This window comes from Staurois parvus, unplaced genomic scaffold (genome assembly GCF_062004578.1).
Source record: "Staurois parvus isolate SC_StPar_1 unplaced genomic scaffold, SC_StPar_1.0 ptg000988l, whole genome shotgun sequence".
Lineage (NCBI taxonomy): Eukaryota > Metazoa > Chordata > Amphibia > Anura > Ranidae > Staurois > Staurois parvus.
Window position 1 is genome coordinate 146,201 of NW_028318784.1, and position 17,267 is coordinate 163,467.

General features: G+C 40.5%; 1 protein-coding gene across 2 annotated transcripts in view; it reads right to left on the reverse strand.

Moving 5' to 3' along the window:
- Nucleotides 1–17,001, reverse strand: part of JAM2 (junctional adhesion molecule 2) — a 138,430-nt gene extending 121,429 nt beyond the window's left edge. For both annotated transcript variants that reach the window (XM_089657366.1, XM_089657365.1), the window contains exon 1: nt 16,712–17,001. In XM_089657366.1, the coding sequence (XP_089513492.1) occupies nt 16,712–16,766 (55 nt within the window). In that variant the 5' untranslated portion in view covers nt 16,767–17,001. The remainder of the gene's footprint in view (nt 1–16,711) is intronic.
- Between the last annotated feature and the right edge of the window lie 266 nt (nt 17,002–17,267).

Below are 17,267 nucleotides of genomic sequence, written 5' to 3' on the forward strand. Positions count from 1 at the left end.
GCCCACACCAAACCACATGGTACAAAGTGAATGCAAATGAATAAGCATGAAATAAGCATGAAATTGCACCACAGACCTGTATGCAGAGCAATACAAAGCAATGTGCAGGAGCTGACAGGGGAGAGATCTGTATTATTTATATACAGGTCTCTCCTGTCAGTGATACTTGGTGATTGCCGGGTGATGACCCAGTGATCGACAGCTGAGGCTGCCAATGGCCTACCTGGAAATGCAAAATCACGTATATATACATGATTTTACACAGCCTTGTCACCCTGTTGAAGTATTTCTGTTATAGGGTGGCGGGAAAGCGGTTAAACCACCAAAAAAGTTGCAAACTTTTATCAAGGTAGATCGAGCTAAATTTTCTTTTATAATTCTGGGTATATCTTAAAGTGAAACTACATTGTATATGAGCACCACAAACCAAAAACACTATTTAATTAATTTTACATTTTCAAAGCAACTCCCCCGCCCATCCATGTCTCCATGTTTTATTTTGCTGAGAAAACCCACCAGCATTCCTGGCCATGGCCATCTTGAGTAAGGGCAGATGATTAACCTCCCTGGCGGTATTCCCGAGTGTAGCTCGGGGTAACATTTCAGTACCAAAAGCGGTAACCCCGAGCTACACTCGGGAATACCATGCGGCACTGCTCCGGCATGTGTTCTTCACTTACCTTACCCTGCGCTCCCACGATGTGTCCCCTGCAGCGTCCCCGGCCATCTCCTCCGGCCGATGCCGGCATCCGGCTTCTGTGTCCTGTCCCTGTGACGTCGGGACGTACGGGCGCCGCAGCCGGCGGCGGGAAATTTAAAAATTTTAAAAAATGTCATTTTTTTTTTTTTTCATTTTACACAGTAAAACATTGCTGTTTCAACCTATTTCACATACATATTGTCCCTAGTGCTTTGTCCTGTGCCCTGCCTGCATTTTGTCTGTTCTTTCTGCCTGGAAACTGAGAAATGTCCATGGCGTCCAAAAAGTGTCCCTTTAGGTCAAAAGCGGGTTTAGATCAGCTAGAGAACAGCGATAGTAAATCAGAACCACTTGCAGAATTGAGTGATAATGATTCGTGGGGAAATTCATCATCAGACACTGAAAACGATTCTGCGACTTTGCTCAGTGATGTGCAAACTTGGCGCTATATTTCAAATTTCAGTGTTTTTGGTTTGATTATATTATTTAATTAAATTTGTTATTATTATATTATTATTTTTTATGATTATTTATTAAATTATAATTTATGATTTTGTGTTTCAAGTTTTATCACATCTGGAATGTTTACTAGACTCTTGCTCGGACAGATTTCAGTGAGTTATTCCTAAAATTACAGGCCTACAATAAAAAAAATACATATTTCCATGCAAAAAAATGGTACCGCTTTCAGCACCAAAAATCTGAAATAATCATACCGCCAGGGAGGTTAATGCAGCTTTTACTTCCTGGAATGCGTCTGTCCTTAGCTCAAGCATGCTGACAGGAGGGTGTGTTTAGCTGTAAAAAACCCTCCTCCCCTTCTGAAGACTCCTGGGATGTATGACATTTGCCTAGGCTGGAAACCAGAAAGTAACTGAAGATTTTTTAAAAAGAAGGTTTAACACAGGTAAATATAATATAATATACTTTCCTATCTATTTACTAATGCTAGAAGCATAAGGGATAAAAATAATATATATATAATCGATGTTGATTGAAAGAGTGAAGTTTCACTTTGAAGATTTTTACTACCATCTGCATCTCCAATGTAGAAAATTCTCTTCTTTTCCCTTTCAGACACAACAAGAAATGTGACTAAAGCTCCCCAAGGTCAGGGAAAATAAATTATTAAGGGATCATTAATCATTAGATATAAAAGTCTGCATAGAGGTGCATTTTTACCTTCATTAAGCTGGTGCGTTGACATGCTTTTTTCCATGGAGCAGCTGGACACGTTTTAGGACATGGACACGTTTTAGCACATTGCAGAGCATAAAATGCAAGCTATAGACCCTAAATGCTTGTTCACACTGGAATGTAGTGCGGGAGAGACGTGTTCCCGTGCAGCTTCCCACACCGCATTCCGAACGCAATGTCCTTGCGATCTGCTGCGGGGGTTAGTTAGAGTTAACAACACCCTGAAAGCAGGTCACAAACGCATTGCATCTGCCCGCACCAAACCACAAGGTACAAAGTACCATGCGATGTGGTTGTTGCATGCTTAAAAAAAGTAGTGCATGCAAACGAATGGGCATGAACTCACACCGCATAAACCCGCATATGAATCGCACAGGAATGCACAGCGCATTCCTGTGCGATTCATATCAGGGTGTAGTGTGAACCAGCCCTAAATGTATTTTATAAATGCAGTTTGTGGAAGTGCCCGGATTTCATTTGGTATCAGCCTCTTACCGTCATCTATACAGCAGAGCTATGACAGAGAGTTAATCAAATGTTTTGCACGGATATGTGATGACATGCTGTTAGAAGGAGAGAGCAGAGTGAGCAGCAGACTGACCTTTTCAGCCTTCTGCTGCTCCTTCACATTACAGTCAACAGGCTGCAGGTGGAGAGAGACAGGACACCACTGTCTCCCTTCCACAGTCTACAACTATAACAAAGAGGTGTCAGCCACGTGGCATGGCTGTGTACATTTTAGAATTGGATGGACAAAAATACAAATCGCTAAAGAGGAAATTCACCCACAAGGGGAAGTTCCACTTGTTTTCATCCTCCCCCCTCCTATGTTGCAACTGTCACTTTTGTTTTGGGGGGTGGGGGGAGCAGGAACCAGGTGTTTACAGGTACCCTATCCCACTTCCAGATGGATCACCTGGCTGATCTGAGTGGAAATTTGTCCCCACTCCCTTCTGGGAAACATCACAGGTCACAGAAAACTGGGGGACTCTTCACATTCACATGCACAGTGGAAGTCTTGCGGCTTCACTGCTCCTCTTCTCGTGTCCCCCGCAGACTCTCCTGGCCCCTCCCTCTTGTCGGGTGCCCCCACAGCAAGCATCTTGCTATGGGGCACCCACTGCTACATGTCCATTCACACACAGAGCTGCCACTCAGCCCTGACTCACTGGCTGTGATTGACAGCAGTGGGAACCAATGGCTCCTGCTTCTGTCTCAGCCAATGAGAAGAGGGAGTCCCAGGATAGCCAAGACTCCAATGCACAGTGCTGGATTGAGAGGGGACTTAGGTGAGTATTAGGGGACACTGGGGGGATGCTGCACACAGAAGGTTTTTTTACCTGCATGCAGGTGAAAAACCTTGAGCCTTTAGAACACGGGTGTCAAACTGGCGGCCCTCCAGCTGTTGCCAAACTACAAGTCCCATGAGGCATTGCAAGGTTGACAGTTACAAGCATAACTCCCAAAGGCAGAGGCATGATGGGACTTGTAGTTTCAAAACAGCTGAAGGGCCACCAGTTTGACACCCCTGCTTTAGAACCAATTTAAGATGCTGGCGCCAGGAACCTGAAGCTGATTGAAGAATTGGCTCAGGTGAGGACAGCGCTAGATCCCTGGGTAGGTAAGTGTCCTTATATTAAAAGTCAGCAGCTACAGTATTTGTAGCTGCTGACGTTTAATTTTTTTGTGGAGACTAGAGCTCCACTTTAAGGCTAGGTTCACACCTATGCAGTTTGCGTTTGATCCGGCTCTGCAGTGCATTTTGCGAAGCGTTTTGCATTTTTGTACATATGTTTTTGCGTTTATTTAAATGTTTTTTCTTGTTGCTAGGCTGATTTAAAATGCAATACGCATCAAAGACGCAGCAAAAACATGACAAAAACGCATCAAAAACACACTACATGCTTTTTTGCAGCGTTACCATTAAAGTCTATAGAACCTAAAACGCAACTTTTTGCATTCAAAAAAGTCCCTGACCCTTTCCAAAAAATGCACCTGGTGAAAAGGCAGAATTGTGAACATGTCCCATAGGAAATCATGTTAAATGGACTGTACTGCGTTTCTACAAAATGCAAAATGCTGTGGAAAACACTTAGGTGTGAACCTAGGGAAAATAGGAAAAACAGCTCCCATATCTGTATTTCATCTGTGTATTTAGCTGTTGGACTAGAGTTCAACTTCATCTCTACAATATATAAAAAAATAAATCCATCTAATAGTACAACATCTCAGCCTTATATCACCCCCCTATAAATCAGGTCGCATACCAATCCCTAATATCTGTGCTAGACAAACCACAGGCATTCCAAATTCCTCAAATAATTCAAATAGAAAAGGTGACAATATAACGGTCCCAACCACAGCACAGTTGCTTCCAGCAATATTTTATTGAATGTTGTGCCATCTGCAATCTGTCTGGGATGATCTCTGGGTAATTATTTGGGGCCGTTTCATTCCATGGATTGGAATCCCGCAGACAGTGCTAAGCTGGGGGTCACATTTCCAAACAGCATATTCTGGATCACAGATAAGAGAGTGAGAAATCTTCAGACAACTGCATGATCAGATGGCGTGCAACATGATTTCCGAGCAGGCCTCGTGGTTTAGGACATAATTGTTTTACTTAAATGTTAGTCAATACAGACTTGACCTAATGATTTATAGGACACTGTTAGAGTTTGAGGGAACACGATGGTGTAATGATCACTGCTCTTGCTATGCAGCGTGGGGCTCCTGGGTTCAATTACCACCAAGGAGACTAGCCTGCAGTTTGTGTGTTCCCCTAAGTGTGGGTTTTCTGTGGCTTCAACATAATGTACGGCAATATGTAATTGCCACTGTATTTAAAGAAAACAATTTTTGACAGTTATGACAAACTTATGTGCTCTATAACATTTTGATAGTTTTTACATTTTTGGTTAACTGTAAAAATTTATAAATAAGGAAACTTCAAATTTTCATCTGGAAGCCCTGCTGCTGAAGGGTTCAAGACTTCTCTTTCCGTGCATTCTGTTAGGTCATTTGGGTGAAGAGCTCAAAGCTTGATTTTGGATTCCAACCATTAAGTGGAAGGGCCCTCTGGATTATTAGAAAAAGTGTAATTCCCATAGAATGCAGATGAACAAGAGATTTTGAAGAATTAGTGGAGTTTTTTTTTTCATGGGAAAAAGACAATATTCCATTAGTGTTTTTTCTTGTTATTTTATACTTATGCATTTTGTTGCAAAAAAAGAGAATGGATCTTGGATCCTGCACACAGTGAGGAATGAACCTTTCTTCCCCTCTTCTGATGTCTGTTATCAATCCCCTACCTACCCCCACCCTTTCTTTTTTTTTTTCTTGTACTCTATCATTGTCCCTTCATCTTCCCTACCCCATCCCTTCCCACTCCATGCCCTCTTCACATTGTTTAAAAAATAAACAACATGCCCTCATTCACATTGCTCTGTATGTGCTACAGTAGAGAAGTTCTGTGTTACATCTATACTGCGGGACACATTTTACATGCTGTGTGTCCCTGTGCAATTCAGGTGGTTCTGGGTGGTGCAATTTCAACTCATTCATTTCTAATGGGCTAAAATCGCACTGTACCAAAAGTTGTGCATGCACTACCTTTTAAAGTGCACTGCAACCAGATTGCATGGTACAAAAGTACCATGCAATCCGTTGCCAGAAGGTACGGTCAAATGCACTGTGCTTGCGACCTGCGTTTGGGGTGCATTAACTTTGTATTAACACCTGCTGCAGACCGCAAATGAGGTGCATTTTGCAGGCGGTGTGAATCAAACAAGAACATATGCAGAGCGCGTTCCTGCATGATTTAACTGCGGACATGGTATGAACTGGCCCTTAACGTGACCATGCTATAGTTGGATGACCCTGTTTGATTTTATTTGTACTTTCATGATGAATACTTTGATTACTGTACCTTTTGACGTCATATGGAAAGTTTTTTTTATACTTTGCATGCTTATATCTCTTTTGTGCACTATTTTTCTATGAATGCTAGAGAGTTTAAATTAAGAATTAGCAAAAAAGAGAATGGAAATAAAAAAATTAAAGAAAAGGAAACAAAGACGAGAATTAAGAGACACAGAAACCGTGAGAAAAACAAGATAAAAAGTGGGAAAAAAAGATAGAAAAAGAAAAAAATCAACAAAAAGAAAAAAGTTAAAGTAATAAAAAATTTAAGTAAATGAAAAAAAGAGGAAAAAAAAAAGAAAAAGGAAGATAAAGGAAAAAACAGAAAAAGAGATGGGGGGGAGAGAGTGAATGCAACAGAAAAAAAAGAAAGGAAAGAAGAAATAAAAAGAAAAGGAGAACCAAGAGAAAGATTGAAAAGGAATGAAAAAAGTAAAAAAAAAAAAGAAACTAACTTGTGACATGTGTCCTTGTGACACTGTTAGCTGACTTGCTCTAGCTGTTATTTTTACCACGTGGGTTGACTTATGTTTTGGTGGGTTATTATAGAATAAATGAGTCAGTGCAAGTTACACCACATTTTTTGGCTCTTTTGTGTACTGTGCCAACCTGATACGGATAATCTTATCCTGAAAAACATTCCAAGGATTCCCAGAACTTTCACCAAAAAAGTTTCACAATAGTTCAACAGAAATTACAAATGTTTATTTATTTATGTTTATTTTTTTACTATTATTATTTAAATAGTCTACTGTAAGTGAAAATTATTTGAAGTTTGTGATGTACCCTTGTGAACCTTCGTTAGTCCTTCCATACATAGCAATCTATTGCAGCCAACCCAAACTATCTTTTACTGCCTGGACTTGCACACACCTTCTGTACGGATGGTATAGTGCTAAGAGAGGAACGAACCAACATGGTCTCAACTGAGGTCACCCCAACCCACAACTGAAAATCTAATCTAGAAGAGTTTTTTTTTTTTGTTCTGATTATACATGTAGCAGTTTTATAGAAACATATTCATAGATTCTTAGACTCTTTGAGAAAGACAGTAACTCTGCTTGAGAGGCTTTCCTGTTGTTCTTGCCTTCTGACATGAAAACATTTCTTTGGAAATTTTTGTGGCCAATTTGAACAATTTTCTGGAATGTTTGTTTTAAGGGTAATTACTCAACCTTTTATTCAGTCAAGGCACCGATTATGCACAACTTCAAGGCACCTCATTCTAAAATGTTAAAAACGAAACTAATATTTTTATGCCGAAAGCAGAAGCATCTACATATACGTGGGAAAGCCAACATTAGAGGTGAACAACAAAGACACTGTAAAGGCGCCTGACGTGCTCCCAATCAACCAGAGACGTCACCAGTTGTTAGAATGGCAGTGGGTCTTGGTTTTGGTTACACAAAGCCAAACAGGCTTGATCCAACCGCTGGCTTGTTGACAATTTTTGAGCAATTGTTTAGGCATTTTGCCATAGCACCCTTGAAGAAACAGATGGTCTCCCAAGGTCCCTAGTTGAAAAAGGCTGGTCCAGAGAATGGACACTAGATCCCACATTATGGGGTTTATTTACTAAAGCTGGAGAGTGCAAAATCAGGCTCACTTCTGCATAGAGACCAATCAGCTTGCAGGTTTTATTGCCGCAGCTTCATTGAACAAGCTGAGGTTAGAAGCTGATTGGCTACATGCAAAGGTGCACCAGATCCTAAGTGAACCAGTTTTAGTAAATCTATCCCAATATATGCAAATTCCTATAGTTAAAGTGGTATTAAACCCAAGAGCAAACATTTATTATATTGCAGCTTACTAGTTCTTAGATGGCTGCATTACTTTTTTTTTTTTAGTGTCCATGCACACTGGCTTAAAAAGAACGCTGCTCTTAGAGGAGTTTAGCGTTTTGCCTGTAGAAGCAACTAATGTTACCCTATGTGTCCATACACATTAGGTAGTCTAGAAGTGTTTTATAAGCTCACTGTATAGAGGCAGAAAAGAACCCTTCTGTTTGGCGTTTTTAAGGCTCAATGCACACTAATGTTTTTTAAGCTCCTAGAAGCTGTTGTTAACATTTTTTTTACTGCTCCTAGAAGCTGAATAGTGTTTTCCTATGTGTCCATGCACACTACTTTAGTCTATTAGTGTTTTTTTGCTAAACACTCCTAAACACTACTAACAGCTTTTTTCTAGCTTTTTAATTTTTTTTTCTACATGTACTGTAAATATGCTAATCCTCCTAAATGCTTCTAAACACTAATAAAAACGCTATTACCAGCATTTTTTTATCCAGCATTTTTTCCTGCAATTTTTCTGACAGAATACAACACTAAACGCTCCTAAACGCTAGTACAAAAAAAGCTCAAAATTAGCATTTTGTTCTGCCAAAAGCACTGCCATTTTTTTTTAAACAATGTGCATTGACCCTTAGTCTTTCTTTCCTTTATTTTTACCAGGTGATCTGGCCTGTAAGTCTGTTGCTTTTCAAAACAACAAGATCTTTTACTACTGACAGGGGCGCTTACAATGGTCATTTTTTTATTTATGTAAAATGAAAAAAAAATGTTTGCTGCAACTGCTTATAAATTTTTAGCTGGAGTTTGGCTTCAAATTGTTAATGTATCTAAATCTGATAGTCCATCTAACACTTCCCTCTCCCCAGACTGGCAATGCTGCTAGTGCCCATGTACTCCTTCATCCAGAGTGGAGCCACTCTAATATAGGAGGTGTGTTACTAGCCAGATCACTAGGTGAAAACAAAGGGAAAAAAAGAAAACCAACGCAGACACCACGTCTAATGAATGATAAGCTGCAATATATACATTTTTTTATCTTGGGTTTAATACCCCTTTAAATTAATGTTTACGACTTCAACAATGAGTCTACCAACAATAAAGGATCACTGATTAACGGACATACACATTGTCGTTGTCATAGATTGTTCTATGAATGGGTCCAGGAGGTTTGGGCACACTGTTGCCTTTTAGTTTTTACAGAAGTGTGCTTTCCATCTATACCTGGTACCCAGAGACAAACCAGATGCTGAGGCTTGCAGCCAGATTTCTAAAGAGGCGAAGAATGTTTAATCACCACTGATAACCTATAAATTCACCATCCAAATTCATCTACTATGTCTATGCTCAGATGAGTAATATTTACCAATCATTTGACCCACTTTTGCCATGCTGCGAATTAGGATATTTCTCACTTGCATATGCACAGCCTACACATCATGAGCGGTTTCATGCAGCAGCCCACCCAAAAGTGATATTTGTTGATTGGGGGGCTCAGTCAGCCCTTGGCTTCTTATATGATTTGGATACCCCAACAGTGGAATCTCCATGACATAATTCCTGACTCTGTTCCTGTCTGCCTGGGAGTTTTGTCCATTCCCACCCTCCTATGTATGTTCAGCCACTACTGTTGCATTCTCCTAAATGTAAAGTATTTCAAAAATCCAGCAGGGTATGTGGGACTCTCTAGTAATAGCCACAGCAGGTGTGAAGACCCAGGAACTCAAGGATCTTTCCAAGATATCTACGGAGCTGTCACATGGCTGATCTCTCCAGCATCTAACAAAAACATAAATATCAGTTTTAGATGGACTGATCCATTGATATTTTTAAATACCAACATAATTTATAGCAGAGTTCCACCCTATTTTGCAATCACGGCTGCATTTGTTGCTGATCCCTCTGCAATTAATTTTCGGATATTGTAATTTTTTTTGTTTTAGTACCTTTAGATGTCAGAAATTGCTTCACTTCCATCCTACCTCACCCCACCGAGGTATGTAATTTCCTTTCTCCCGTTGGCTCCTGGGATACCAATGCCATCAATCCCAAGAGTTGATTGACAGGTTGCGATAACAAAGGGGCGGGATCTTCCTCCTATGCCGCCATTGCTATTGCAACCTGCAATACACTTAGAGCGCCATGATTAGTTCCCACTGCACATGCAGAAGATCAGGAGGTGTATGCTGGGTAGCCAGCTGCACCTAATCCCAGGAGAAACTCATAGGCCACTTACATGATTCAGGGGGTGCTGTAAGTAATGCTGGATTTTATTTAAAAAAAAAAAAAAAAAAAAGGTTAGAAATATAGAGTATACCGATTTGGTGTAAAGTTGCAACAACTGCTGGGCGATTTTTAATTTTTTTTAATGATAAAACTGAACAATTTTAGAACAATTTTGTTTCAATTTAAATAAAATGAATGAATTAAATTAAATGTAAATTAAATTAAATTTATAACAGAAGCAAATCCAACCAAGCCAAAAAGATGACATTCCCCCAATGTTTAAAGATGCCCAGTTTGTATCAGGAGATTTTTTTCCCTACAATTTTGCCTATGTTTTTCAATTTTGACAAATTGCACAATTCAACCTTTTTTTCTCTGCACACTAGTGTCAAAAATTATTTTACAAGCCATGTGACATGACGGGTCTGATTTATTAAACTGCACAAAATACTGCTGAAACAAAAGGGAAGGTTTTGCCAAGAGCATCCAATCAGATGTCATCTTTCAAATCAAATAAGAAATGTGTTTGCTCTGGGAACAGTTCTGCTGTTTCCATTTTTCCTCGCTCCTGTTTTTATTAATCATTCTCTGTGATGGGCTGAGATTCATTGGCTCAGAAAACCATCCCATATGCTCAGAGACTTGGCCCTGGAAACATTCCTGATTTTAAATATTGATCAGGTTCTCAATAATATCCTTGTTCTTAGGAAGTTGCATGCATTTCTTATGATCAATCCATACTAGACTAGGCTTTTTTATGGCAAATTTAACCAATTCCCCTCCACCCTATAGCAGAAATACTGCTACAGGGCAGCAGGGATGCGCAAAATCACGTATATATACACGTGATTTTGCAGTTCTGGGTAGGGGGCGCGCCATTCGCTGCCTCAGTTGTCAGTCACTGGGTCCCAGCCGGTGATTACTCACCGACACAAAGTGATCGCCGAGTATTACCAACGGGGGCAAAGAACCATATGTAAACAATACAGTTCTCTCCCCTGTCAGCTCCTGCACACTGCTTTGTATGGCTCTGCATAGCAGAGTGAAAGCCTCATAGTAAGTCACACACAGTACACAGTTAACCCTTTGATTGCCCCAGATGTTAACCCCTTCCTGCCCAGTTGCATTAGTACAGCGTCAGTGCTTTTTATCAGCACTGATCACTGTATTGGTGTCACTGGGGATGTCAGTGACACCAAGTCAGTTCCCCCCAGTGTCAGTGTCAAAATGCCCGCCACAGTCTCACAGTTTCACTATAAGTCGCTGATCGCTGCCATTACTAGTAACAAAAAAAAACCTCCAGTATATATACCGCCATTTGTAGTTACTATAACTTTCACGTAAACCAATTAATTTACACGTATTGGGATTTTTTTTTAGCAAAGACACGTAGCAGAATACATTTTGCCCTAAATTTATGATGAAATTTGATTTTTTACATTTTGTTATTGGACATGTTTAATAGCAGAAAGTCATAAATATGGTTTTTTTCACAAAATTGATAGACATTTTTTGTTTATAGCACAAAAAAATTAAAAATGTAGAGACAACCAAATACCACCTAAAGAAATCTCTATTTTGAGTGACAAAAAAAGACGTAAATTTCATTTGGGTGCAGTGCTGCATGACCGCACAATTGTCAGTTAAAGTAACGCAGCACCGTAACACAAAAAATGGCCTGGTCAGGAAAGAGGGTAAATCCTCTGAAGGGCAAGTGGCTAAAAAGATGATCAACTTTACAATCAATGTATTCCTGGAAAGCATTTCTAAACGTTACCTGCTGTGTAGACTTATAAACCCAAACATGTATAACATCTAGCTCTTCAAGAGGTAGCCCCTTTCAAAAAACACATGGCTAGTAAAGGCCTCTTTTCTATTACTACATGTGTTCAAGCAGCCTTTCTCAACACCGTCAATAGAGAGAAACCCTTGAAATAACTTTCCAGTCCTAGGGTACCCCTGCTAAAAATTACTATATCTACAACTCATGATACATTAGTGTGATGGTCAGTGGGAACAATGCTCCTTAAAATTGTGGCCCCTTACAGATAAGATCAATGGTTTCAGTGGGAACTTTTCTGAGAGGCAGAAATTGCTTATTGCTCAAGGAACCTCTAACAACCTCAAGAGCAGTGGTCTCCAATTCCTTCCATTGACACCAACAATAAGGCACTATTTCACCCCTAAATACCAACAATGGGGCACTATTCCACCCACTGACACCAACGATGGGTTACTATTCCTCCCTGAAATACCAACAATGGGGTACCATTCCTCCCACTGACACTAACAATGGGAAACTATTCCTAACCCTAAACACCAACAATGGGGCACCATTCCTAACACTAATACCAACAATGGGTCACTATTTCTCCCACTAAAACCAAAGATGGGCCATTGTTTATGCCCGCTGACATCAGGGCATTTTTTTAATCTCACTAGCCACAGTCTGGCCCCCAAAACCCTGAACGACAGTTAACTGGTCCCTTACTTAGAAACTTTGGAGACCCCTGCTCTAGAGGAGTCCTGGTTGAGAAACCCTATGTTAAAGGGTCAACCTTTCAAAACTTTCTTTTCAAAATCTTTTTTAAGATACTGGCAATTTGAATTACCTACCAACTTAAAGCTGAAGTGTAGCTTCAATCACAAAATCAACTGAGCAGATCAATGGAACCTGTAACCTGCAGCTTCTACTGAAATGATAGTATTTATAGAAGGTAGGTAGCTTTGATCTGATGGTTGCTATCAAAACCTAGTTTAAATTACCCAAACAATTGTCATAGGTATGCCCTACTGTTTCTCCTGCACTCTCCGAAACATAAAGTGACTGTAGATGTCAATAGGCAGATTTCTCTCATTCAGCTCATAGATGGAAGAATCTCCTCTGCTGGCTATTGTATTCAGGCAGCCACAGCACCAGAGCTGCCTTCATATCCGAACAGTATTGATAAGCCATGTTTCCAGGAATGTGTGCAATGGGAATATAGACAAGATCATATCCAAACAGTGACTACAGCTGATTGGATGCAGTCCCTATTCAGCCAATATTACAGCCGGCTCTTTCTTTTTGACTTTCGTGAAGTTGGGTGGTGCCCTCAGGGCCACCCACAGCTTGAATTTCAGCCAATTCAGCAGAAATCTTAGGAAATTCAAGTTGTATGTGGCCAGTTTAAGATTTCCCTGTAAATCCTGTGCCAGGTGGATGAACCAGGGAGCTCAATGGCAATGATTTTCCCAACAATGCCAATTACTAAGATGGATTTGGCCACCTCAATTAAGTGAAAGGAACAACCAAGGAATATACAGCCTAGTTACACTTGCTAACAGGCACCAAAGGATGCTATGATCATCATATAACTAGCCAATATATAAAACTTTAATTTGCAATATAGTAATTTAAAAGGGTCAAAATGCCCCGAACTGATATTTCACGTTTTGGTGGATGCTGGACAGTTAAAACACCTAGCAGTTTCTTATATCTCTTGAGGTCTCTAGTGGTAAGATCTTGGCATTTGAGTTCACAGGCCTATGCGAAGGTCTATGTGAAGTTCCCACTGTTCCTTTTGGATTTTTTATTTAGTTTTTTGTTATGGAGATAACAGATGAACTGTAGAAAAAAGGAATAAAGAACCTCGGTGGGTGGAAGGCCCAAGGTGCATGCTAGACCCAAGGTAGGCAGAAATAATGGCAGGATTTATGGAATGAGAAGATCTCAGTCCTGATTTCCTCAAGAGATGCTATAAATCAGAGAATGACACAGCCCAACAGATTACACTTATAACTAAATATAATATAAACAAGTATATTTGGTGGAGTGGCAAAAAAAGGACACCATCTGCAACTGGAAACAAATATTTGAATCTCCTATTCCTCCTAAAATGGTTCTTGGCCTATATCTAATACCAAGAGAAAAACTGTAGTGCATTGAAACTTACCAGTGGCTGCATTTGTTTTCTTTTTTAAAGCCCATCTCCCGAAACTCAGAAAATTCTTCCTTGCAGTGGGGTGCAGAGGAAAGGGTAAGCAAATCTTCTTCTTTCCTTGCCCCTTAGACCTAAATAAGCAGATAACACTTGAAGTTCTGCACTGCAAGGAGGACTTTTCACATTTCCAAAAGTTAAGGCTGGTACACACGGGCCGAAAATATCAGCTGTTGTCAGCCGGCTCAACAAAAAACAGACGACATGTGTACATCCGATTAGTACATCTGATGATGACATGTGTACTTCTGATCAGTGTGTCCTGATGGGGGGGAAGGGGGTATCAGTCCCTGTGTCAGAACACAATAGCTCAGTGGGGGATGATCGCAGCACTAAAATCGTTTAACTTTTTTCCGCTCAGCCCGCTGGGTTGAATGAAAGAAAACTCCCTATGTGTACCCGGCATAAGGCTTTAAGGCTAAGAAGCTGCTGATTCTGTCAAAAAAATCCAGTGTCCTTAATACAACCTGTGCACTTGACTCAAATTTCAAAGAGTTATCAGCCTTCTTAATTGTCCTCTATGAACAGCAGAACACTTCCCTCTATGTTATGCAGATGGGGAACGGGGGTGTTCTGTAGTCCCTACACACTTCCTGTCTTAGGGTGACAACACTGTTCCTCCATAAATAAAGTAAGGTGAGCGAACATAGTCACCCTTTATTGGCAGGACGATCAGATGAAAACAGAGAATAAAAAGCCTGCAAATGGAAACTAATGCAACTACCACATCTAATGAATAGTAAGCTGCAATATACACTTTTTTTTTTGGGGGGGGTGGTTAGATTCTTTTCAGCTTCAAAATCTGGGCAGATGTCAACATTAAAATAATCTTTATATTACAGCATTCCAGTACTTAGATGCGGCAGTTGTATTAGTTTTAATTTTTCAGGCTAAGGACCAGGGGTGGACTGACAACTCATGGGGCTCCCGGGCAATAGGGGATCATGGGGCCCCTGTGTCCTTGCCCAAACTCAAAAAAGCATATGAAAAACGTACCAGGGGCATCTCATGGGGCCCCCTACTTACCCCGGGCCCTCGGGTAGTGCCCGAGTTTCCAAATGGTCAGTCTGCCCCTGCTAAGGACATTTTCTAGTACAGAAAATACCTGTTGCTCCTGGCAGAAATGGGTGTCCATGTCACTTCCCTTCTACCCAGCACGTAATGAAGATGAAGATGAACAAAGACATTCATGTTTAAGAACCAGCCTGTATAAATAACCATGGCTGTCCCCACAGATACAGCAGATAAATGAGCATAGCCAAAAAGATAATGAATACAGCCGTCACATCCAAGAACTGGTAGGCAGCAATCAGGGGCGGACTGACAACTCATGGGGCCCCTGTGTCCTTGCCCAAACTCAAAAAAGCCTATGAAAAAGGTACCAGGGGCATCTCATGGGGCCCCCTACTGACCCCGGGCCCTCGGGCAGTGCCCGAGTTTCCAAATGGTCAGTTCGCCCCTGGCTGCAATATATTACATTTCTGCTTCTGAATTCAGATATACTTTAATTACTTTGATCACCATTAGGGATCAGGAAGGAAGATGGACCAAGTTTGGTGAGCCTTCCTCAGGACTTTAAGAATGTGATTTTGTGAATAAGGATAAACCCAGATATATGTGTTTATATTATTAACTTTATACTTTTTGGTCACAAATAGAATGAATGTCTATGTACCCAATCAATAAACTAAACAGTGGAGGTACAAACTGAGATCTTGGAAAAAGAATTGCATATATTATGATTATATTATTTTATATATATTATTTTTATTTCAGGTACTTATATAGCACTGTCAATTTACGCAGCGCTTTACATATATATTGTACATTCACATCAGTCCCGAACTCTGAAGGGGTGTACAATCTAAGGTCCCTAACTCACATTCATACATATACATACTATTATAATTGTGTACATATAAGGGGTTATTTAAAGCGTTATAGGTTAAAGGGTTATATAAAGCGCTGAGAAAACTGTTGGCGCTATATAAATCCTGTATAATAATAATAATTTACTAAAACTGGAGAGTGCAAAATCTGGTGCAAACCAATCAGCTTCCAGTTTTTAATTGCCAAGTCTTAATTGAACAAGTTGAAGTTAGATGCTGATTGGCTACCATGCACAGCTGCACTCGATTCTGAGTACTCCAGTTTTAGTAAATCTCCAACATAGTGTTATATTATTATTAATATTATTATGTGTGTAGATAGATAGATAGACAGATACACACACACACACATATATAACATTTTATATATGTACATATATATAAAAGTTAATTTGTTGTGTGTGTGTATCTGTATTTTATATATATACACACACAATTACTATTCCATTAATGTATACAGTAACTTATATATTATTGTTGTTACTATTACTATTATCTATTATTATTTGCTATTACTACCTTGTCATTCCTCTGGGTCATCTTGGCTTTTTTGATTATTTCTTTATTTATTCTTTTTTTTTTTTATTATTATTATTATTATTACTTTTTAGAATCATCACTTGCATCTATGTGATCCTAAATCTCTGAGAGGTAAAGAGAAGTAATGTGAGATTCACCTACCCAACATCCAGAACAGTCCTTCATTGTGGGGGTGAAGTGATCCTTCATCATGTAGTCTGTGACCAGTGCTCAGTCTGGCATGTATCATATTTACATAATAACAATGTATACAGTCAGAACACATTGCAGGTCAGATGGAGGATGGTGATGGTAGTTCCATCCTCTGCACACACACAGCCCCCCGATCCCCGCAGTGTACGGGGGTCCCCTCCATCCCAGCCCCCATCCCGCACTCCGGACAATGGGCAGAGCACAAAGCAACAGCCCCGACCCCCAACTCGGAGCACAGAGTGGCCGCACCGCACACAGCCCAGGGAGACACAAACTTACAGCAAACTGCCACAAAGTATCCGAGGAGGAGGATCCCCCGAACCGACATCTTCATACAGAGAGGAGAGGAGAGTTGACGTCCAGGGCACCGCTCCACTCCGCACACCCAGCGCTGCTACCGCCGCTTCTCCGAGCTCTGAGCTCTATGAATGGGAGGAGGTGAAGGCGGGGCGCCCTCTACAGGAGCTCTGCAACACCCGCTCAGAGGAATGTAACGGATTTGTATGAGAAGAAGAGAAGAGCAGGAGGAAGACCAGGAAAGGGGGATAGGAAGGGAAGATTAGGAAGGGCAGAGAAAGAAGAGAAGAGTGGGAAGGGAAACGCTGGGGGAGGGGGACAGGGAGAGAAGAGTAGTAGAGAAGAATACTAAAGCGAAGAGTGGGAAGGGAAGAAACGAATGGGAGGAGCAGGAGGAAAAAAAGTTGGAAAGGAAGAGCAGGAAGAGAGGAGAAAGAAGAAAACAGTAGGAAGAGGAGAAGGAAAAGAAGAGAAGGAAATAGTAGGAAGAGAAGGAAAAGAAGAAAAGGACGGGAAGAGAAGGAAAAGAAGAGAGGGA